Source organism: Vigna angularis, chromosome 11, assembly GCF_016808095.1.
Source record: "Vigna angularis cultivar LongXiaoDou No.4 chromosome 11, ASM1680809v1, whole genome shotgun sequence".
Taxonomy (NCBI): Eukaryota; Viridiplantae; Streptophyta; class Magnoliopsida; order Fabales; family Fabaceae; genus Vigna; species Vigna angularis.
The window spans coordinates 19,670,997-19,692,270 of record NC_068980.1 but is presented as its reverse complement, the minus strand read 5'-3'; the positions used below and the strand labels follow the sequence as shown (position 1 = coordinate 19,692,270).

Genomic DNA, 21,274 nt, shown 5'->3' with positions numbered 1-21,274 from the left:
CATAACAAGAATATACATCAATCATAAAATAATAACCTACCTATAACTTTCATAGCCATAGCCACGTGTCTTAGAACATCATCAAATTAAATCGACTTATTCATACAAACATACAAAACATGTTATCACCACAAATAATACAACTACCAGGGAACTTAAAGTCAAGAGCTGATTTGTAAGTCTTGCATGCAGTTTACCAATACATATGTCACCTCTCCTTACTTTCATCGGAAGCCATGACGAAGTATACATGTGTCATTTCCCATAATTCTCCTCGAAAGCCCAAACGAAATATGCATGTCACTTCTTATTACTCTCCTTGGAAGTCCTAGCAAAATATACATGTGACACTTCCGATTACTTTCCTTAGAAGCTCTGACGAAGTTCGCCTCTAGTACAACTACATAGACTTACCCTTCACTACCTTTTATCTAGTCACCACACACATGCTTACATTTACATTTTCAAACAAGCACATATTAACATATTATCATGATCTTACTAAATAACATCTACTTTGTAATTTAGACTCATATGAAATAATGCATCACATACAAATAAGAAACTCACTCTAACTCTTTCTCTTCTTTTCTTTTTTCTTCCAATTCAAAACTCTACCTTTAAAACTTTCTCCCTTTTTTCTTAAACTTGTCATCATTTCTATTAAAATTTTCTTCATGAACCTATTCGTCCATAGTTATAAACCTAATATATATATATATAAAAGGAAAATACATCATTTTATCATATACTATTATTATATACTAATAATATATAACAGTGAAGAATAATATCTTATAATATATATAAGAATATGGTAAGATATTTTTAATTTGTAACAATACAACAATATTTAATATCACTAATAATATCTAATAATATTTTTTAATTAACTAATTATTTACCAAATTTTATTATTTTTAAATAAAATAATTTTTAAAATCATAACTAATAAACACTTTCATCTTTTATTTAAAATATTTAATTATATTTATATATTTTTCAAATTATGAAAATTCATAGGATCAAGCACACTTTTAGTTTCCATCATTAATTATAATAGTTTAAAATTAAAAATGAGAAATATTAATTAATTTAAAAATAAATTAAAATAATTAGATTTTATGTATTTAATTTTAGAATTGTTATAATATCAAGGGTAAATTGGAAACAGTATTAAATTTTCTGCAAGTGGTTGTAATGGGAATTTGATTTTAGAAATATTTTAATTTTACAAATTAATTATATATTTTTATATATATTTTACTTAAATTAATTATATAAAACTGGGTGTAAAAAATAGAAATGTTCTACAATAAATCAACATCAATTAACACATTAACATATTAAATTAAGAGAAAATAGTGTGAATTTTCTATGAAAATTAATTACAAATTAGATTTTAAAAGTTGCTCTTTTTATTTTATATAACATGATAAAATTATCTGTATAAAGTCAGAAGTTAAAGTTTCTTAATAAGTGGACCAATTTTGTATCAATAGTCGTTTTGGTTCACCAGAAGTTCTACACAAAAGAAGACACAGAAGCAGAGAAAGAAGAAGAGTGTTCCTGAAACGTTTCTCTTTCTTTTCACGCTCAAATTTTGAAGCCCAGCTATAAACCCTAAACCCCCAAATTCGTTGGTCATGGCTTCGTCTTCGAGTAGCGGATTGACGTTCAAGCTGCATCCTCTAGTAATAGTAAACATCTCCGACCATTACACGAGGGTCAAGTCTCAGATGAACCCAACCCTTGCACCATCGCACGGTAACAACGCCGCCGCACCCAACGGTGGCGACGGCGTCGTTTCGACTCTCCCTCCCCGGGTCTATGGATGTGTCATAGGAGTGCAGAAGGGCCGCACCGTGGAGATCTTCAACAGCTTCGAACTCCTCTATGATCCTTCCACTCATTCCCTCGATCGCACCTTCCTCGAGAAGAAGCAAGAACTCTGTTTAGTATTCCTTTCTCTCTCTCTCTCTCTGGCTCTCTCCCTTTCAAATTTTTTAATTTTATGAAGTTTAGTTCAGTCTTTTTTTTTTATGGTTCGCGTGTCAACATTTTTGATTCTGTTATCGATCGCAATTGTGGTGGCACTTTTTCCCCAATTTCATTGTACATTATCGTAATGAAATCATGAGCGCAGTTTAAAACCTTTAACGACCTTGACCTAACATTGGCGTTGTGTGGTTTACAATTTTGGCGTGGCGTTAATTTCTCAGCTTCGTTTTTTACAATGAGCTGGGTCTATTTGGAACAACTTCTCCGTAAGCCCTGATTGGACAAGAAAATAAGAAGGAAAAATGAAACGAGCTTCTGCAAGTTAAAATTAGCTAATTTGTGGAAACTTTCTTAGATACGAAGAAGTTTATCCTAATGGATCTCATAATTTTTTTTGTCTCAAATTTGTGATCTATTTATTTGATGATTTTTTTTTCCAGATAAGAAGGTGTTCCCACACTTCTACATACTGGGATGGTATTCGACTGGAAGTGATGCGGAGGAATCAGACATGCATATTCACAAAGCTGTAAGTTTGTGTTATTTCAATTGGTCTCAATTTGAGTGTTCCTGTGGTTGATAGGTTGGTTTGGGTTCACGAGGACATTTTAGTTGTTTTGACAGTGTTTTATTAAAATAGTAGAATTTAAAGCTAATCCTACAAAACCAGTTCTGTGAGATTAGATATACTCTCACTTATATGCTCTGAATTGGTCTTATCTTTAGACGAAATGAAATTTCCAATAAAATCCCTCACACTGAGGCGATCGAGTGTAAAAATCAATTGAGGCCCTATAGTAGGTGGCATGATAAGTCCAACAAACTTGGTCTTAGACTTATAACTTTGATATCATATTAATGGCTATGGTACCATATTATTAAGCCAGTTTATTCTTAACTCAACATCATTAAATTGACTTTGTAATATAAGATTTGTCTTCAATTATATATTGTAAATCAGTTTTATATCTATCCAAAGCGGGATTAACATGTTTCGGAGAAGTTCAATGCCCAAGGAAGAGGAATATATGCTTCTTGAAGATGATTTTATTTGATATATGTTTTGAATTAGGTTATGATAAATTGAAATCTAGTTAGAGAAAAATGCTAGCTTATGATTTGGCTTAGGGTGAAGCAAATAGATGTTTATTCTGGTTAAAAGGATTCTCACTAAATGTAGGTCTTTTGCAACCCCTTTCTCCTTTCCCCGTCATTGAGGAACTCAATCGATTGACCTGCTCTGATACTAATTTGAGATTAATAAGAGAGAAAATATAAAATTGGAGGGCTTGAAAGACCTCTCTTATGATCTATGTACAATGATAGAAAACTTATACAACGAGAAAATGAAAGGTCAAAAAATTGCATTAGGAGCCTAGGTACAGAACTAGGTACAACTCATAGGTACATAAGGTAGTAATTCCTAACACAACTAATTTCTACCCATATTTAATACTAATTCCAACACTAGCTTTTGCAAGTTTTAAAGTTGTGCGATCACAATTCTTTTGTATTGAGCTATAAAACCAAAAAAAGTAATTTTAAACATTGTAACTTGTCACAATTTAGAACACTCAGAATAGCCTCTATGAAAGTGTTTAACTGTCTCACTAGGGTTTGTCTTCTTCCTTGATTTTTTTGGCATGGAAAAGTCATCATTAAAGAGTTCACTTCCACTCTTGTCACAAACGACTCAGTTAAATTTTTTTGTTGCACATCTTTACGGCACACCAACTTCTTGATGCAAGCATACAACTCGTTTGTAACCTCCTTACCATATACCATTTTTGGGTTGGGATAATAGAACTGAGTTCAAAAAGTGATAAAGTTGACATGCCTATCTATTATTGTTAGATTCCTGGGTTTGGAACCTAACAAGAACGGTATTATTGTTAGGGATGGAGAGTTTACGAGTGAATAATAGCAAAACTCATTCTTTCATTTCTGTTTCTATCTTTTGAGTGTTTTCTTGTTAGGTTCCAAACCCAGGAACCTAACAATTATCAATGATTGTAAATACATCTTTGTATTTATTTTCGTTGTTATTGAAAAACTGCATTATTGTTTCCTTGACCTTCTCCATTGCTTAATGTATATAGCCTATAACCACTTTTCTTTCTCCATCCACAAAACAAAAGTACATGGACAAAAGGAGCCATGACTTTGAGAGTAAAAGGCATATGATTCCAAAATGAAGGCATAAGAAAAATTTTGTAGCTTCCCACCCCATAGCTTTCTTAGACAGCGGGTTCCATCCATCTAAAGTTAAAACATCTTTCTCAAATTATTTTTACAATTGCAACTTTCACTATTTTTTCCTTCTATGTTTCCCAGTGTCATTGTCATGCTCTGTGGGCTTTTATAAGACCTTACTGCACTATTATTACAAAGTGTCATCGCTATGCTGAACATGAATGTACTTTCCTTTAATGCTATATTGTACCTTCTATTTTGTACATGCTAATGATGACATATCTCTGGTTTCGATTGTTATTTACAATAATTTAAATTTTTGTGCCTGTTTATTGAAAATTCTCTTCCCGTCAGTCATTATTCAGATAATGAATACATTGAAATTCAAGTTGCTGTAGTTTCTGATTATTCTGAACCTCTGCTGGAACAGCTGATGGATATCAATGAAAGCCCAGTTTATGTTCTTCTCAATCCTTCTATCAATCACTCTCAGAAGGATCTCCCAGTCAGTATTTATGAAAGTGGTACATAATCTTTACCATTTTGTTGCTTACTATGTCATTTTTTCAACCACAGTTGCAAAATTGAAAAAGCAAAAATTAACTAGGAAAGATTTTTAGTTACTTGTACTGTATTTCCATTCTTTTATTTCTTACAATGATTCTTTTAATATGAGAATAAATTTTATTGGGGAAAGAAAAGAAGTACAAAAGGTTGGAGGATAAAAAATCCTCAACAAAGGTAACACAAAAGTAAAAAGCAGAGCCAGTGAAGTATGTTTAACACAGACCATGTGACGAACAGTGAACACCAAAGCATTCTAATTCAGAGGTGAGAATTACTTTTGATGATTGAGGCATTGCTTTCGAACTGCAAAAGCCATAGAATCTCTCATATGACACATTGCCACAAGATTTTACTTCCTAACCCTTGAAAACAAACTTGTGAAACTAATCCAGTGAACTAGGACTAATTGACCTGCTGCTGCGGAACATGATGCCATTTTTCTTAAAGGAATTGCACAGTTGTGCAATTTAGCCATGTGTGAGGAAGTGTCAGACATGGATGATTCATGACAAATCTTGGGAGATTGATCTATTTGAGGCTGTGTAACCTACTACATGAGTATTTTTGTATTGTTTAAAGCTGTTCAAACAGTAGTTGAGCTAAGTAGTAGTATTATGAATTTCAAATTTCCTTTTCCAAAGAAAATCTTTCCCGCATGGGATAATGTATGGGAAACTGAAAATAAGATTTGCAAGGAGAAACAACAGATAAAGGTTTCAGTTTCTCATCAATATTAGAAGAAAAAGGAGCAACATCAAATGATATAGTGCTTTCAGATGAGTTTTAAAAGGGGGCTAATTTGAAGAAATTTAGTCCACCAAACAACATAATTAGGGGTTTCAGCTTTAGATTCACTGCCACAGCTGCTAGTGGCTGCGAACTCCTGCGGTGACAACTGACGTCATGCCTGCTATGCTGAAATGCAATGTGATAGTTTCCTTGGAGCAGAGAACATCTACTTTACTCTGGTTCTACAGTGCCGCAGTTATTCAGTGCAGTTACCATTTTTCGTATTATCATAGAGAGGAAAAGAATTCTACAATCTCCCATTAGAAACACCCTTAACAATATTGAAATATCCTTGAACAAAGCCACTGTTTAATCATCAGAATCAGGAACTTTACCTTCAGTCCTTAACCTAGTGCCAACAGCTTTCGTACTTACTCTTCAATGAAGAGAGTCGTCATAAGTTCTCTCCAACCAAACAACATTGTCATCTGAAATGGGGATCAATCCAAGCTTACCACTAAAGTTCTACAATAATTCTCTTTTGATTGAGGTTCGAGTTGAGGGTGGTGAATTCATTTGCAACACCTCCAATATCACTAACTAATATCCCCTTGAATTGTTTGATCAAACACTTGTTCTTCCATTTGCCATCATGAGAGTTTTGTATTTTCATTCGTGCCTAGAAACCTATTAATCCTTGTTTGGGTATAGAATTGTTATATTTGCTTGCATAAATGAGTATGTTATTGCTGATAACTATTCTAAAGTAATATTTTGGCGTATACTTTTGGTGGTTTGGTGAATTTATTTACTCTATGTGAACTTTCAATTTCATAAATAGGATTACTGGAATAAAATTGCCCACAACTCTTAATGTGCCTATGCTGTGCTTTGCTTTCCTCATATCTTTATCTAGCTGGTCCTTAAGTAAAAGGTGAGGGTTGTATTAGGTAGTCTACAAACAACTAAAAACATTGTTGAATATATTTGTAGGGATCAATTAGCTAATAGTGCTAATGGTAGGTTATTATGCCGAAGAAACACCCATATTATGACTTGTGCACATTGTCATTGAAACCTAGGTGTGGTGAAAAATATGCAAGGGTCCTTCTTTTTCATGAGAAAGTGTGGGCAATGGAGTTACTTGATGTGAGGAGGATTTGTTTTGGACTGTGCAATTTTAATTTAGTTACACTTGTGGGTATGTCAATGGAAACCGTAGCCACTATGATTAAGAGGATAAATACTTTATTCACAAGAAATCAAGGGGATAGGAGAAAACTCAAAGGAACTAAATACCCCTGGATTTATTTGGGGTACACTGGAAAAATTAGATCAAGAAATTGGGGGTGGGTATAATTGTAGAAAAGTATTTGAGGAATTACTTTTTGGATATGAAAAAGTTAGGAGATTGGATCATTGTTCTAAAAGCTTGTAGAGGAAGGGGGGACCTTTCATATGATGAGTACTGCTATACAACCCAGGTATGACTAGGAGAGCATGGCAAAATAAAATTTTGGAGGATTTAAATACTGTAATTCAGGGAATACCATCAGGAGAATTAGTTTTACCTAGGTGAGGGTCTAAATTATCATGTAGGGAACACACCTTGGCCCTAATAGAGTTTACGAGGGGTTATGACCTAGTAGAAGCAAATGTAGAAATGTAAATCTATCCTAGATTTTTTATTAGCTATCTTTACAGTAGCTTACACTTCATCTGGAAAGAGGAAAGAGAATTTTTATCATCTACTAAGTTGGGTATCGTGCTCTCAAATTTTAAATTTTCAGAATCAAAGAAAAAACTTTGTTTGCATTATAATATCATACCTGGGGAGATGATGACTACCCAACACAGAGCCTTGGTCATGGAGTAAGAGTTGTGAAGAAATTCTTTTGTAGGCTAATTTGGCAATTTTTTTCTCCTTCTTTTCATTTGAACTTCTGCTTTCTATTCTTTCTAATGAAGGACTATGTTTTTATTTTATTGGTATATATTTGGTCGATTCTTTGCTGTCATATTGCCTGCTGGTTATTGTACTAAGGAAATTGTCTGCTGGTGCTTGTAATTACAATTTGCTACAGAACTGCATGTCATAGATGGGATTCCACAACTTATCTTTGTTCTCTCAAGCTATACTATTGAGGTTGGTTTTATGACTTCTGTTATACCCTTTTTCACATTTTAAATCGCTATTCCTCAACTAATTGATTGACTTGGATTTCCTTCTCTCTCTCTCTCTCTCTCTCTTGCTTTGTTGAAGACTGTTGAAGCAGAACGGATATCAGTTGATCATGTTGCTCATCTTAAGCCATCTGATGGTGGTTCAGCGGCTACACAGCGTGAGTGTTTTTTCTATAATTTTATTTGCATCATGGTCTTATCTTTCATTATTAAGCCATTGGAGTAGGGAGAATACTTGATTTATTCTTACTGTTAGGTAAGTATACTTATGTTATTATATTCTTGTATAGAAGTTTTACATTGCTTGTCACAAGTGTGGATGAAGTTGATAGTCAACATGATATCTGTTTAATATATTACAACCTTGTTCAACTAAGATCAGGGAGGGTCTGAGTAAGTAAATGATAAGTGCCCAAGCACTTGGGGAACCCACCCTCAAAAGCTAACCAAACACTTAAATTCTCCCAACCGAGCATCCCATACTACAAAATGTGGGACTTGGACACCCCATAATTCCCATGTTCCTATCAATAAAGCACTTAAATTGGGACGATCTTCACATTAAAACAAGTGGTTGAAGATCAAGGTTTCCTGAATTTTGGTCTTTGTGGAAGTCAATGTTGTTGGTTATCTGACTCCACCTAGTGGGATAAGCTTTGGATTTTTTAGTTTTTATCTAACACTGTCATACTTTCTTATCGCAGTGGCTGCTCACCTTACTGGTATACACAGTGCCATCAAAATGCTTCATAGCAGAATAAAGGTGCTACACCACTATCTTCTTGCAATGCAAAAAGGTATGAGGGTATCCTCTCTACAAAAGTAAGCATTTGAAAATAAGATATTCTTTGCTATTAGAAAATTTTCAAGTCTAATAAAAAGAATTATTCTTTCGATCTTTCAACTTTGTATGCTTTTCAAGTTGCCACATCTTTATTATAGTGTTTAATAAATAAATAAAAGTGAGAAATTATATAGAGAATAATAATTGAATATTTGGCTTAGTTTCAAAGTGTATATTTCTCTATTGTTGCAAAGAGGGTGACTTGCAAATAAAATCTTCTACATATATTATAAGTTGAATTATCTTGATAAGTTAGAGACAAGATTCTGTTTGAATTTATAATCGATGTATGATTAGGATTAAGGGGAATCACGGAAGCAGGGGAATTTTCTAGTTATCATTGCCATATATATCTTATTGCACATCTTCCTATTTTAGAAAATTAGATCCTCAGTTACAAATTATAATAGACTAAATTTTAGGATGGATTAACGAATCATAAACACTCATGGATTTGCTGAAGTTTTGAAATAAACTCTTTTATTAAGTATCTTTTTGTCGAGTTTCTTTCTCAAAATCTTCTTAAATTGTGAGAAATGTTAAAACATTTAGTTTTTAGTGAAAACAACCAATTATCTTTAAGGTTTTCAGAAATGGTTTGTCAAAGTAAGAAATCAAGTTTTAGCTGCATGGCATGGTTTTAAGTATTTATATTCGTATTCACAAATCACTGTTTCAAAACAGTATATTAAATGTAAATGTGAGCAATATTTCCATTTCCTGCTTCAACTATAAATCATACATGTTCATATATTGATATTCCAATAGATGTGATCATTAATCTTACTGTTTAAAAGCAGGTGATGTTCCTTGTGAAAATTCACTATTAAGACAAGTGTCAAGTCTCCTGAGAAGATTGCCTGCTATTGAATCCGGGAAATTTCAAGATGATTTCTTAATGGTTTGTTCATGCTGAATTTTGGACTTGATGGCATGCTTGTTGGTGTGTTAAAATTAGCCTTTGCGTGTAATGAGCAATCTTATTATGCTTGAGTATTCTTACTTGGAATCATTTGAGAAACCGTCATGAACTGTGATGAGCACCCTTCTTTAAGCTAGAGAGTGGGCTTATGGGTTCCTAAATCCTAATGACAGAATAGATATAACAAGTGAAAGCTATGTCGGTGCTGGTCTTTGTAATAAGTACCCTACGCTAGCAGCATGATTAGTATACAGAGGACATAAATATGCTTCACCCATCAATCACATGCATAGTATTCCCCCCTACAAGTTGGATCATAGATGCTACTTATGCCTAAATTTTTATCGAAGTAATTATAATTTATACCTACTTGGTAAGATGTTTCTCTAGTTCTACCGTGGTGGGTGGATACATGTGCTTGCCGAATCTTTTCCCCAAATTTTGTCATTTTGCTTCTGTTGGTTAATTCACGAGTGGGCTTAACGGTAATGTGATTAAAACTTCCTAGGTAGAGATCCATAAACCCAATCTCTCCAAGAAATCCACCATTCGTATGCATCATTCCTTGTTTGGTTAAATAATGATATCTAGAGTTGGTTGTCATGAAGATTTCATATTTCTGCAATACGAGGGCTTAGCTCTGTTGTGAACTAAATATTGCAGTTGGAGTATAAATGCTTATGTAATCTTTTCTTTTGCTTACAATATTTTCCCCCCTTGTAGGAGTACAATGATACCTTATTGATTAGTTACCTGGCAATGCTTACTAACTGCTCAAGGTATGACCTGTACTTTGTCTTTTTTCTTTTTCAGGTTTTGTAATTTTAATTTTCCTCCTCTTTTATAACAAGAAAAAGCTCCAAGTGTTTGTTTTAGCCAAACTTCCTTGAAAATCAGTGTGGTAGGACAATTTTTTGTAGTTATCCAATGAAGCAATGGTTAGAAACACCATTACCAATTTGATAAGTTTTGCTTCCATTTTACTCTGCCTGCCATTCCTATACCTGTACATCCTATGGGAGGAAGTTTGAGTCATTTTAGTTGGGTCTTTAGTTTTTATATATATAAATGGATTCTACTATGACATTATGATCGATCTTTTATTGTAGAATCATGAAGCTCAATCTGTCATGAATCCTCCCTTTTAGTCTAACAATATCAATACTTTATTCGCTTTTTGCTTTACAAAAATGTTCTCTGGTGGTTGGGACTCCATCGGATTGTCATATTATCCCAATGTATTCCAATATGTATAAATATATATTTTCGAGAAAAGAAATGTGAAAACTTTCAGTTCTAAAGTCTGTGACCTTGAATGCACATAGTATTAACAAATTTTCATTTTTATCTTCGTGTAGTGGAATGAATGAGCTGGTGGACAAATTTAATACCGCTTATGATAGGCATACCAGAAGGGGTGGACGAACTGCTTTTATGTGAGAGCTACTTGGTTGCTTATTTCTGGTGGACATCCTCAGAGCACTTTTCCAACTTTGTAGGCTTAGATTTTTTTTTTTTTTGTTTTTTCACCTCTTTTTGCTGGTTAGGCACTTGTTATTGAAGCTTAGTATTGCTTACATTTTAGAGAATAGGTAGTAAAGAAAAAAAAAAATGGAAAGTTACCATATGATTGCCCCCTTCAACTAAAATGGAAAAAAAGGTATTTGTTTTAGCATTTTTCTATAAAAGGTTTGCGATGTTGAGGGGACGAAGAGTTGAAGGACAAGATCTGAATTTTCATTTTGTGATTCTTTGTTGAGTCACCAACCTTCATTTTCGTGCTTTGAGACCAAATTCTTTCGGAGGAAGAATTACAGTCACATTAATGAGTCAATCTGTAGTTATTTTTGTTAAACAATTATAATCATTTTTACACTTATAAATTGTCAAGTGTTTGTCATGGGAATTTCTTGACATTGGTTTTAAAAATTCGTAGTAATGATTATTCTTTTCACAATTTTCTTTTACATATAATTATACAGATCGAAGGTCATATGACATTTTAAAGCATACAGATAGAAGGTCATATGACATTTTAAAGCATACAATTTTTAAGCGAAATCACAAAATTGTTCTTTCATTGTAAAATGACTTGTGAGAAGTATCAGGGTTGTATTACGCACGTAAGTCATTAGGAAATTAATGAAAAACTATAAGCACATTTATTTAAACTTGGTAAAAAACAAATTAATATTTTGATAACATAAGTTAATGAAAAATCTAATAAATAAAAACAAAACTTCTCCACCCTTTAATATGACCCTAAAATATTTAAAATTAGAGACTGAAAATTTCTCTTGGATCATAAATAATCATACATTTTACTTATTGGAATACAGTACTTTTCACACATTATTTTATCTGTTCATAAATACAATACATAAGTGCATGGCAATACATCACACATTTTTCACACATATAACCTTACAAATACTTGAGTTGTGAAGATAAAATAATATTAAACTCAGAGAAGATGACAGTTAGACATTACATGTCGGAATATAGTTGGTCTTCTATTTGTTGACGCAAGATCATACCTCAAACTTTGAATTTCATCATCCAACATAGTTTGTGTTAACTTAAAATTTTCTTCAATTTTAATTCTTTCAATTCTTTCTTCTTCCAACTTTTCCGACAGAATTGTAGTTTCTTCATTCAACTTTGACCCTTCCTATATAATAAAATAAAATTACCATTTGTAATAACAAAAGAAAAATAATGAAGTAACATTCAATATTCATACTCATATTCTTTTATATATGCAAACATTATATACAAGTATACTTTTATTTTTATTATGTTGTAGAAAAATATTTATTACTTAAGTTATAATATTTGAAAAAAATACTCAAAATTACAAATGACAAAAATCAGTTCACCTATTGAGTTGATCAATCTAACACAATAAAACAAAAATGACTTCATCTTAATTTAATCAATCTGGTTCAGAAGTTCAAAGTCTTGTTTTAACTCATAGTATACTTTTGTTTCATTCAATTTTAGTTTATAATTTTTTCAGATAAAAAACATTTTTGTGGAGTCTATTTTAATAAAATTTAAGAAATGTTTTCGGAATTTATAAATTCTTTACCTGTGATTTCACAAATGTTCTATTTGTATATGGTTGTCCATTATTCTTTAATATAACCATGTTCACAAGATTGAGAAGTTCCTGAACTTGTTGTAATTGCTTCCTTTCATCCCTAGTTTTGTTATTAAAGAGCACTTTGCGATTATCACATTGGAGTAAAATATCCTACAATAGTATTAGAACTCTATCAAAATTCTAAACAAATAATCTAAACAATTAACATAAAATAGTATTAATTGAATGACTAATAGTTAAGGATGTGATTGAACAATATGGCTATAATATGATAATTCTTTATTTATTTAAAATATTGTTTGAATATAAAAAATATATGTTAAAGAATATTTTTTATTTTGCTGTTAATTTTATTATATATATATATATATATATATATATATATATATATATATATATATATATATAAATTTAAAACATAATTTTTTTTAATAAATTATTTTTCAATAACACCTAAAGATTTAGGAATAATGAAAATAAACAATTATATATATTCATTTACATTATAATACAATAAAATACCTTAAGAGCTTGTGGACATTCTTGACCTAAATAGTCATCTAGTGTCACTTTGTTATATTCAAGCTCATCTCCTCCGGTGAAAACTATGATCAAGTAGTCAATAACTTTGTATCCAAACAAAGTTTGCAAGACCCGTAAAGTAGCTTGTTCTTCTTCAGAAAAACGAGTTCTAACAGAAAATATCACAAGAATTGCATGAATTCCATTTTTTGCCATATCCAAACACTTGATTATTTCTTTCTCGACAGAATCAGTTCCATCAAATAATCCTACAAAATATATTAAGCTTTAAACTTAACATTAAATCATTTATATTTATGCATATTAATGATTCTTACAAGAAGACAACACTATGACTTTCAATAACATAATTACTTTAATTAAAACCACAATAAGCAAAATTAAAATAAAGTCCAAACTTTTCAAAGACCATAAAACAAAATTTATATATATATATGGACATATTTCATTGTTAATGATAAAATTTCGAAACTAAAATTTTTCAAAAGATAAGAACAAAATCAAAAGAAATTAAAAATAAAACCCTTTTCCTTTTGGCCTTAAAAATATACTTAACCATCAAGACAAAAATATCAAATAGCAAAAGTTGGAGAAAAATGTTAATAATTATCTTCCTAATATGTATATTAAGGTGTTGATTAGGGTTTCAATTGTTTTAATTTGGATGCAATTTTGATGAAATTTTTTTTAATTAAAAAATAATATTTTTAACATTCATCAATATTGAAATAATCAAGGTAATTACATTTATTTTAATATAAATAAAATATAAATGATTCAACTAATTACAAGTAATATATTACCTGGGGTGTTAATAACATTAATAATTGATCCATCTTTTGTGACATTTTGTTGTAATTCACAACTGCGTGACATACTGGAAGAACATCTGATTGATTTAAAAGCATTTTTTCCAAGAATGCTATTTCCTGTTGCACTTTTACCATTTCCAGTTCTTCCAACTAAAACTAGAGTCTTCTTTTCAATAACCAATGATTTTCTGTGTTCTATCATATCAAATTGAGGTTGCAACTGCATGTTAAAAATAACATAAATAAACAATAAAAAGTAAAATGTAGAAGCAATTGAAAATCTATTTTAAAACATAAATTATATATATATATATATATATATATATATATATATATATATATATATATTTATAATGACATATGTTGCATAATTTTCATTTTAAAACATATAATATAAATTTCCAAGTTGATCCATGTGATTGTCCGAAACATATATAATATAAATTTCCAAGTTCATTTCAAACTCATTTAATATGAACAAGTTAACGAAAATCTATAAGCACATTTATTATCAACTTGTAAAAAGAACTTAATATTTGAATAGAAAACTTTGAATGGTAGAATACGAAAGTGTATGACAATGCATCACACACATACATCGTACATTGTATACATAGTATAATTATACGTACACATAACTTTTCAAATACTTGAGTTGAGAAGATAAAATAATACTAAATCAGAAAGGTGACAGTTAGAAATTACTTGTCGGGATATATGTTGTCTTCTATTTGCTGACTCAAGATTATACTTCAAACTTTGAATTTTATCATTCAACTTAGCTTCTGTTAACTTAAAATTTTCTTCAATCTTAAGTCTTTCAACTCTTTCTTCTTCCAGCTTTTCCCAAAGATTTTTAGTTTCTTGCTTCAATTTTGACCCTTCCTATATATACTCACATAAAATTATCATTTCTAATAACAAAAGAAAAATAATGAAGTAACATTCAATATGCATACTCATATATATTCTTTTACATATGCAAATACTTATATACAACTATATTAATATTTTTATTATGCTGTAGAGAATATTTATTACTTATGTTATAATATCATATAATATAATATTGAAAAATACTCAAAATTACAAATAACAAAATCAATTCACCCCACTGAGTTGATCAATCTAACACAATAAAACAATAATGACTTCAACTTAATTTAATCAATCGCTGTTTTCAGAAGTCCAAAGTCTTTTTTTACCTCATCGAACCCTTTTGTTTGCATTTGCATTTTAGTATATAATATGTTTAAGTAAATATCATTTTTTGTGGAGTCTATTTTAATAAATTTTAAGAAATGTTTTCAAAATTTATAAATCTTTTACCTGTGATTTCACAAATGTTCTATTTGTATATGGTTGTCCATTATTCTTTAATATAACCATGTTCACAAGATTGAGAAGTTCCTCAACTTGTTGTAGTTGCTTCTTTTTGTCCTTAGTTTTGTTGTTAAAGAGTACTTTGCGATTGTCACATTGGAGCAAAATATCCTACAATAGTATTAGAACTCTATCAAAATCATCAAAGTTCTAAATATATAATCTAAACAATTAGCATAAAATAGTATTAATTGGATGGTTATTAGATAAGCATGTAATTGAAGAATATATATTTAAAACTCTAAATTTTTTGATTAAGTTAATTTTTTAATAACAACTAATATAGATTTAGGAATAACAAGAATAAACAATTGTACATATTTATTTAAATAATAGTATAATAAGATACCTTAAGAGCTGTTGGACATTCTTGACCTAAATAATCATCCAGTGTCACTTGGTTATATTCAAGCTCATCTCCTCCGGTGAACACTATGACCATGTAGTCAATAATTTTTTGTCCAAACAAAGTTTGCAAGACACGTAAAGTAGCTTGTTCTTCTTCAGAAAAACGAGTTCTAACCGAGAACACCACAAGAATTGCATGAATTCCATCTATTGCCAAATCCAAACACTTGAGAATTTCTTTCTCGACAGAATCAGTTCCATCAAATAATCCTACAAAATATATTGGGTTTTAGATTTAAAATTAAATCATTTATATTTATACATATGGTATTTATGGTTCGTATAATACAAGAAGACAACACTTTAACTTTCAAGAACATAATTAATAAACAAATAAAAAAAAAAACATTCAAAAGACAACAAAAACAAAATTAATATATATATATATATATATATATATATATATATATATATATATATATATATATATATATATATATATATATATATATATATATATATATATATATATATATATGACATAAGTTATTGTTATTGTTAAGGAAAAAATTTAAAGAGTTTTTCAAAAGATAAAAAATTATAAGAACAAAATCAAGGAATTAAAAATAAAAACCTTTTACTTTTGGCCTTCAAAAATAAACTTAAGCATCAAGACAAAAATATCAAATACCAAAAGTTGGAGAAAAATGTTAGTAACACTCTTCCTAATATATTGTGATGTTGGGTAGGTTTATTTTTAAGTTGTTTTAATTTAGATGCAATTTCCATTAAATTTTATTTAATAAAAAAATAATATTATTAACATTCATCAATATTGAAACAATCAAGGTAATTATATTTGTTTTAATATAACTAAAATATAAATTATACAATGAATTATAAGTAACATATTACCTGGGGTGTTAATAACAGTAATAATTGATCCATCTTTTGTGATATTTTGTTGTAATTCGCAAATAGGTGACATATTAGAAGAATATCTGTTTGATTTAAAAGCATTTCTTCCAAGAATGCTATTTCCAGTTGCACTTTTACCATTTCCAGTTCGTCCAACTAAAACAAGAGTCTTCTTTTCATTAACCAAAGATTTGTGCTCTATCATATCAAATTCAGATTGCAACTGCAAGTTAAAATAACATAAATAAACAATAACAAGTAAATATGTTGAAACAATTAAATAATTATTTTAAAGAATACATTTTAGACTTAAATATTAATTTGGTTTCTATTTTAAATTGTTTACTCAGTCTTAATATTTCTTTTCCAATTTGATCCTAATTTTCGTCAATTTATTTGAATTTGACTCTTTTGCTAATATTTATTAACAAATAGTGAATAATATTTTTTACGTGTCAATTTATGAATTTTTAATTTTTCAAAAAATATTCATGTATCAAGTTAACATCTTGTCATATATAGTGTAATGTCACATGTTAAAATTAATGTTTTATATTTAATTTAATTCTTATATTGGTTAGTTTTATTAAATTTAGTTTTATTTTATAAATGGATCAATGTTTCTTTTCAAATTGAGACCATTTTTTTATAAATGTATACTAATATTTTTATAAAAATTTATATTTTTATTAAATATTTCTGACTTAATGTTTTAATTGGCCTAAAATTAGAACGAAAAATTTAAAGAAGAGGACAAACACCACTGATTTAAAAACGAAAGAGGTTAACAATCACATGATTTTAAAATTTTAAATTAATGATTGTATTCTCTACTTTTAAAATTTTCATTCTAACTTTAAATCAACTCCCACCCTAAATTAAAAATATTTAATAAAAATGTAAATTTTAATATAAATATTAACATAAAATTTATATAAAAATTAAATTTGATCTTAAAGACAAAATTGTTATTTAAGAAAAAATGGAACTATATGAAACAAAAATAATAAATATAGAAATCAAATTGAAGATAAAACATTAACATTAAGATTAACACGTGTAAGTGATCTTGACATATATCATAATATTGACTTCACATTAAATATTATTTAAAATTAAAAAAAATCACGAACTAATAATGTCAATTAATTATTTAAATTATGTTAGAAAAACAATCAAATTGAATAAAATTAGAACGAAACTAAACAAAAATTGCAGCTAAATTAAATAAATTTAATAAAAATTAAAACCAAAATTAGTATTTAAGCCTTATATATATATATATATATATATATATATATAAATAATACTAAATCAGAAAATGTGACAGTGAGAAATTACTTGTCGGGATATATGTGGCCTTTGTTTCGCTGACTCAAGATTATACTTCAAACTTTGAATTTCATCATTCAACTTAGCTTCTGTTAATTTAAAATTTTCTTCAATCTTAAGTCTTTCAACTCTTTCTTCTTCCAACTTTTCCCAAACATTTGTAGTTTCTTGCTTCAATTTTGACCCTTCCTATATATTAAAATAAAATTATCATTTGTAATAACAAAAGAACAATAATAAAGTAATACTCAATTTTCATACTCATATATGAAAATACTTACATATGATTATATTTTTATTTTTCTTATATTGTAGAAGCATATTTATCAAAATATTAATTTTTTTTACATTTTTTCAATTTATTCAATTTTCAAGCGCATGAAATAGATACCAAGAAAAAGTTAAGAAACCAAAATGTCAATATTTTTTCAACAATATATAAAACTGCTTTAATTTAGTTTTTAACATTTGTATGACCGTCATCACTCCATCAAAATTAACTTATTACAAAAAGAAGAAGAAAATTGAAAATTATTTCATAACCCCACCAAAAGAAAAGGAAGCAATATAACATGATGAATACTAACATGATAAACTACACAAAATCACTTCAACTTAATTTATAATCATCCTCTTGTTTCAATAGTCCAGCAAAATCTCAAGAAAGTTTTGATTTTAAAACATATTCATAATTAATAAAAAATATTTACCTGTGATTTCACAAATATCTTATTTGTATATGGTTGTCCGTTATTCTTCGATATGACGAGGTTTACAAGATCCACAAGTTGTTGAATTTGTTGTAATTGTTTTGTTTCATCTTTTGTCTTGTTATCAAAAAGCACTCTGCGATTCTCACATTGAAGTAAAATATCCTACAACAATATTAAAACTCTATCAAAATCATCAAATTTCTAAAATCCTATACAATCTAAAATATTTTACTCACCTTTTTTTTTCTAATATGGCCAATTATTTCTTTTTACTTTTTTTTATGTTACGAATAAAAATGAAATATTTTAAATTGACATTAAAAAGTTATCATACACAACACTACGGGGGTATTTGTCAATTTTAATATTTTAAAGTATGTTTAATATTACTTATTATCATATCCATTAGTAAAAATATCTTTTAATCATATATATGATAATTAAATCAAATATATAGAGAAAGAGAGACAAGGGTAGGAGTTTTATGGTAAGAAGTTAGAAGTAAATTTGAATGATGCAATAATAGATATATTGTTATAATTAAGAGTTTATTGATATTTATATAATCACTTGCATTTATTTTCTAAATTTTTGACAAGTAATAAGAATTATGATATAATAATAACGAGAATAAAAAATAAATTTATACCTTAAGAGGTTGTGGACATTCTTGACCTATGTAATCATCTAAAGTCTCTTTATTATAGTCAAGTTCATCTCCTCCCGTGAAGACTATAATCATGTAGTCAACAATTTTGTGTCCAAACAAAGTTTGCAAGATACTTAAAATAACTTGTTCTTCTTCAGAAAAACGAGTTCTAACAGAGAACACCACAAGAAGTGCATGAATTCCATTTTTAGCCAAATCAATACATTTGATTATTTCTTTTTCGATAGAATCACTTCCATCAAATAGTCCTACAAAAATATATATTAATGTCAAAAGTTAAAAACAAAACAAAATTATCTAATAATTTTTTTTTCAAAGACAAAAAATAAGAACAAAATTAAGGAATTAAACAAAAATATTTTATTTATGACATCTAAAATTGAAACAAGATAAAATTATGAAAAAATAGAGATAGGAGAAAAATGGTACTAGTACTCTTTCTGATATTTTTATTTTAATGGTAATAAAATAATATATTTATTGTGATATTGAGTAGGTTTGATTTGTAAGTTGTATTGATTTAAGAGTGAAACTTATAAAAATATGTAATTTTCAATCAAATTTAGCTAATAAGAAAGAGAATATTGTTAGCATATATTGAGATAATCAAGATAACATTTTAACTTAAATGAAATACAAATTATACAATAAATTACAAGTAATTTGAATTACCTGGGGTGTCAATGACATTAATAATGGATCCATCTTTTGTGATAGTTTTTTGTAATTCACACATACGAGTTTTTGATTTAAAAGCCTTTTTCCTGAGAATGTTATTTCCTGTTGAACTTTTACCATTTCCAGCTCGTCCAATTAAAACTAATGTCTTCTCTTTATTTAATAAGGAAATTGGTTCCATTATATCAAATTCAGGTTGCAACTGCAGAGTAAATGTAATTTGGAGAAAACAATAACAAAAAAATTAAACAAATAATATGTTAAAATAATTAAAACAAGAAAATATTTTGAAGCATGAAATATAGTGCATATATATATAATTATAATTATAGTGACCTTTGAATGATTTGATAAACTGGTTTTGCTTGAATTATCTAACTTTGAGAACCATTTTATAGTTGCTCAAGTAAGAAACTAAACTTGTTTAAGAAAATATAAATGAAAAGGAAGCACATTAAAAAGAATAATCAAAGTGTGGTTGAAAGTAACAAGATAATAATATACCTGTTTGAAAGTATCAAGATAATAATATACCTAATATGAGATGTGAAAAAGGAATTAACAGGGTAATGATATATAATTCTAAGTTTCAATAACAAGAAATTGTAAGTTCCAATCACAAGAAACATGTCTTCATATACTTCACAAAATAGAAAAATATGTGAAACAAATAAAGTTAAAGTTTGCAAAATCTCACAATCATATTAATAATTTCAAATAAATACTACATTTCGAAATATACTTAGCAATTCTACTATCTTTATATATATATATATATATATATATATATATATATATATATATATATATATATATATATATATATATATATATATATATATATTCCTGTGTAACACAAATTTATTTATATTTCTAATTAATTTTTAAGTGCCTGTACATATCTAAAATTAATATATTTTTAATGATAGTAATGTTAATTGTAACATCCCAAAAATACAGTTTAAAACTATATAGTAGAATAATCACATTTAATAATAACTCAGATCAGTTTTATACTAAACAGAGCGTACGGTTATGACCGAATGACCTTACAAAGCATTACGAGAAAATAAAACTGTACAAAGGTACACTTCTGACCGAACAGTTTACACAAACCTATATCGAACGGTCAAATAAAACAAAAAGAGAAGGTGATCGAACGACCACCTTACCCTCAACTAAAACTACTGACCGAACGTTCTACTGTTCGGTCTTCACTTCAACCTCGACCAAGTTCTCTTCCTCCAGCGTCTCTTCCAGCAGTACGTCTCCTTCTGCTCACATCCACACGGATGATCATTGCAATGACAAAGACGGATGTACACAACATG

At 28.8% G+C, this 21,274-nt stretch overlaps 2 protein-coding genes across 4 annotated transcripts; one reads left to right on the top strand and one right to left on the bottom strand.

Moving 5' to 3' along the window:
• Positions 1-1,465: 1,465 nt before the first annotated feature.
• LOC108333906 (COP9 signalosome complex subunit 6a) lies at positions 1,466-11,112 on the top strand. Its single transcript, XM_017569407.2, has 9 exons — positions 1,466-1,953; positions 2,442-2,530; positions 4,625-4,718; positions 7,575-7,636; positions 7,754-7,832; positions 8,379-8,471; positions 9,319-9,419; positions 10,164-10,219; positions 10,799-11,112. The coding sequence occupies exons 1-9, from the start codon at positions 1,647-1,649 to the stop codon at positions 10,878-10,880; spliced, it is 963 nt and encodes a 320-aa protein (XP_017424896.1). The 5' UTR covers positions 1,466-1,646; the 3' UTR covers positions 10,881-11,112.
• Positions 11,113-11,742: 630 nt separating this feature from the next.
• LOC108333904 (uncharacterized) lies at positions 11,743-20,329 on the bottom strand. 3 transcript variants are annotated; one of them, XM_017569405.2, is made up of 13 exons: positions 20,280-20,329; positions 19,938-20,145; positions 19,245-19,513; positions 18,593-18,757; positions 17,892-18,071; positions 16,548-16,773; positions 15,634-15,902; positions 15,231-15,395; positions 14,607-14,786; positions 13,893-14,121; positions 13,069-13,337; positions 12,532-12,696; positions 11,743-12,111 (listed from the first exon to the last, which is right to left on the bottom strand). In XM_017569405.2, exons 2-13 carry the CDS (start codon positions 20,122-20,124, stop codon positions 11,905-11,907), a joined length of 2,511 nt encoding a protein of 836 aa, XP_017424894.1. In that variant the 5' UTR covers positions 20,125-20,145; positions 20,280-20,329; the 3' UTR covers positions 11,743-11,904. The 3 variants fall into 3 exon arrangements, with proteins under 3 accessions (XP_017424894.1, XP_017424895.1, XP_052727211.1); XM_017569406.2 differs by lacking the exon at positions 14,607-14,786; XM_052871251.1 differs by lacking the exon at positions 11,743-12,111 and having other exon boundaries at positions 12,531-12,643.
• Positions 20,330-21,274: the final 945 nt, after the last annotated feature.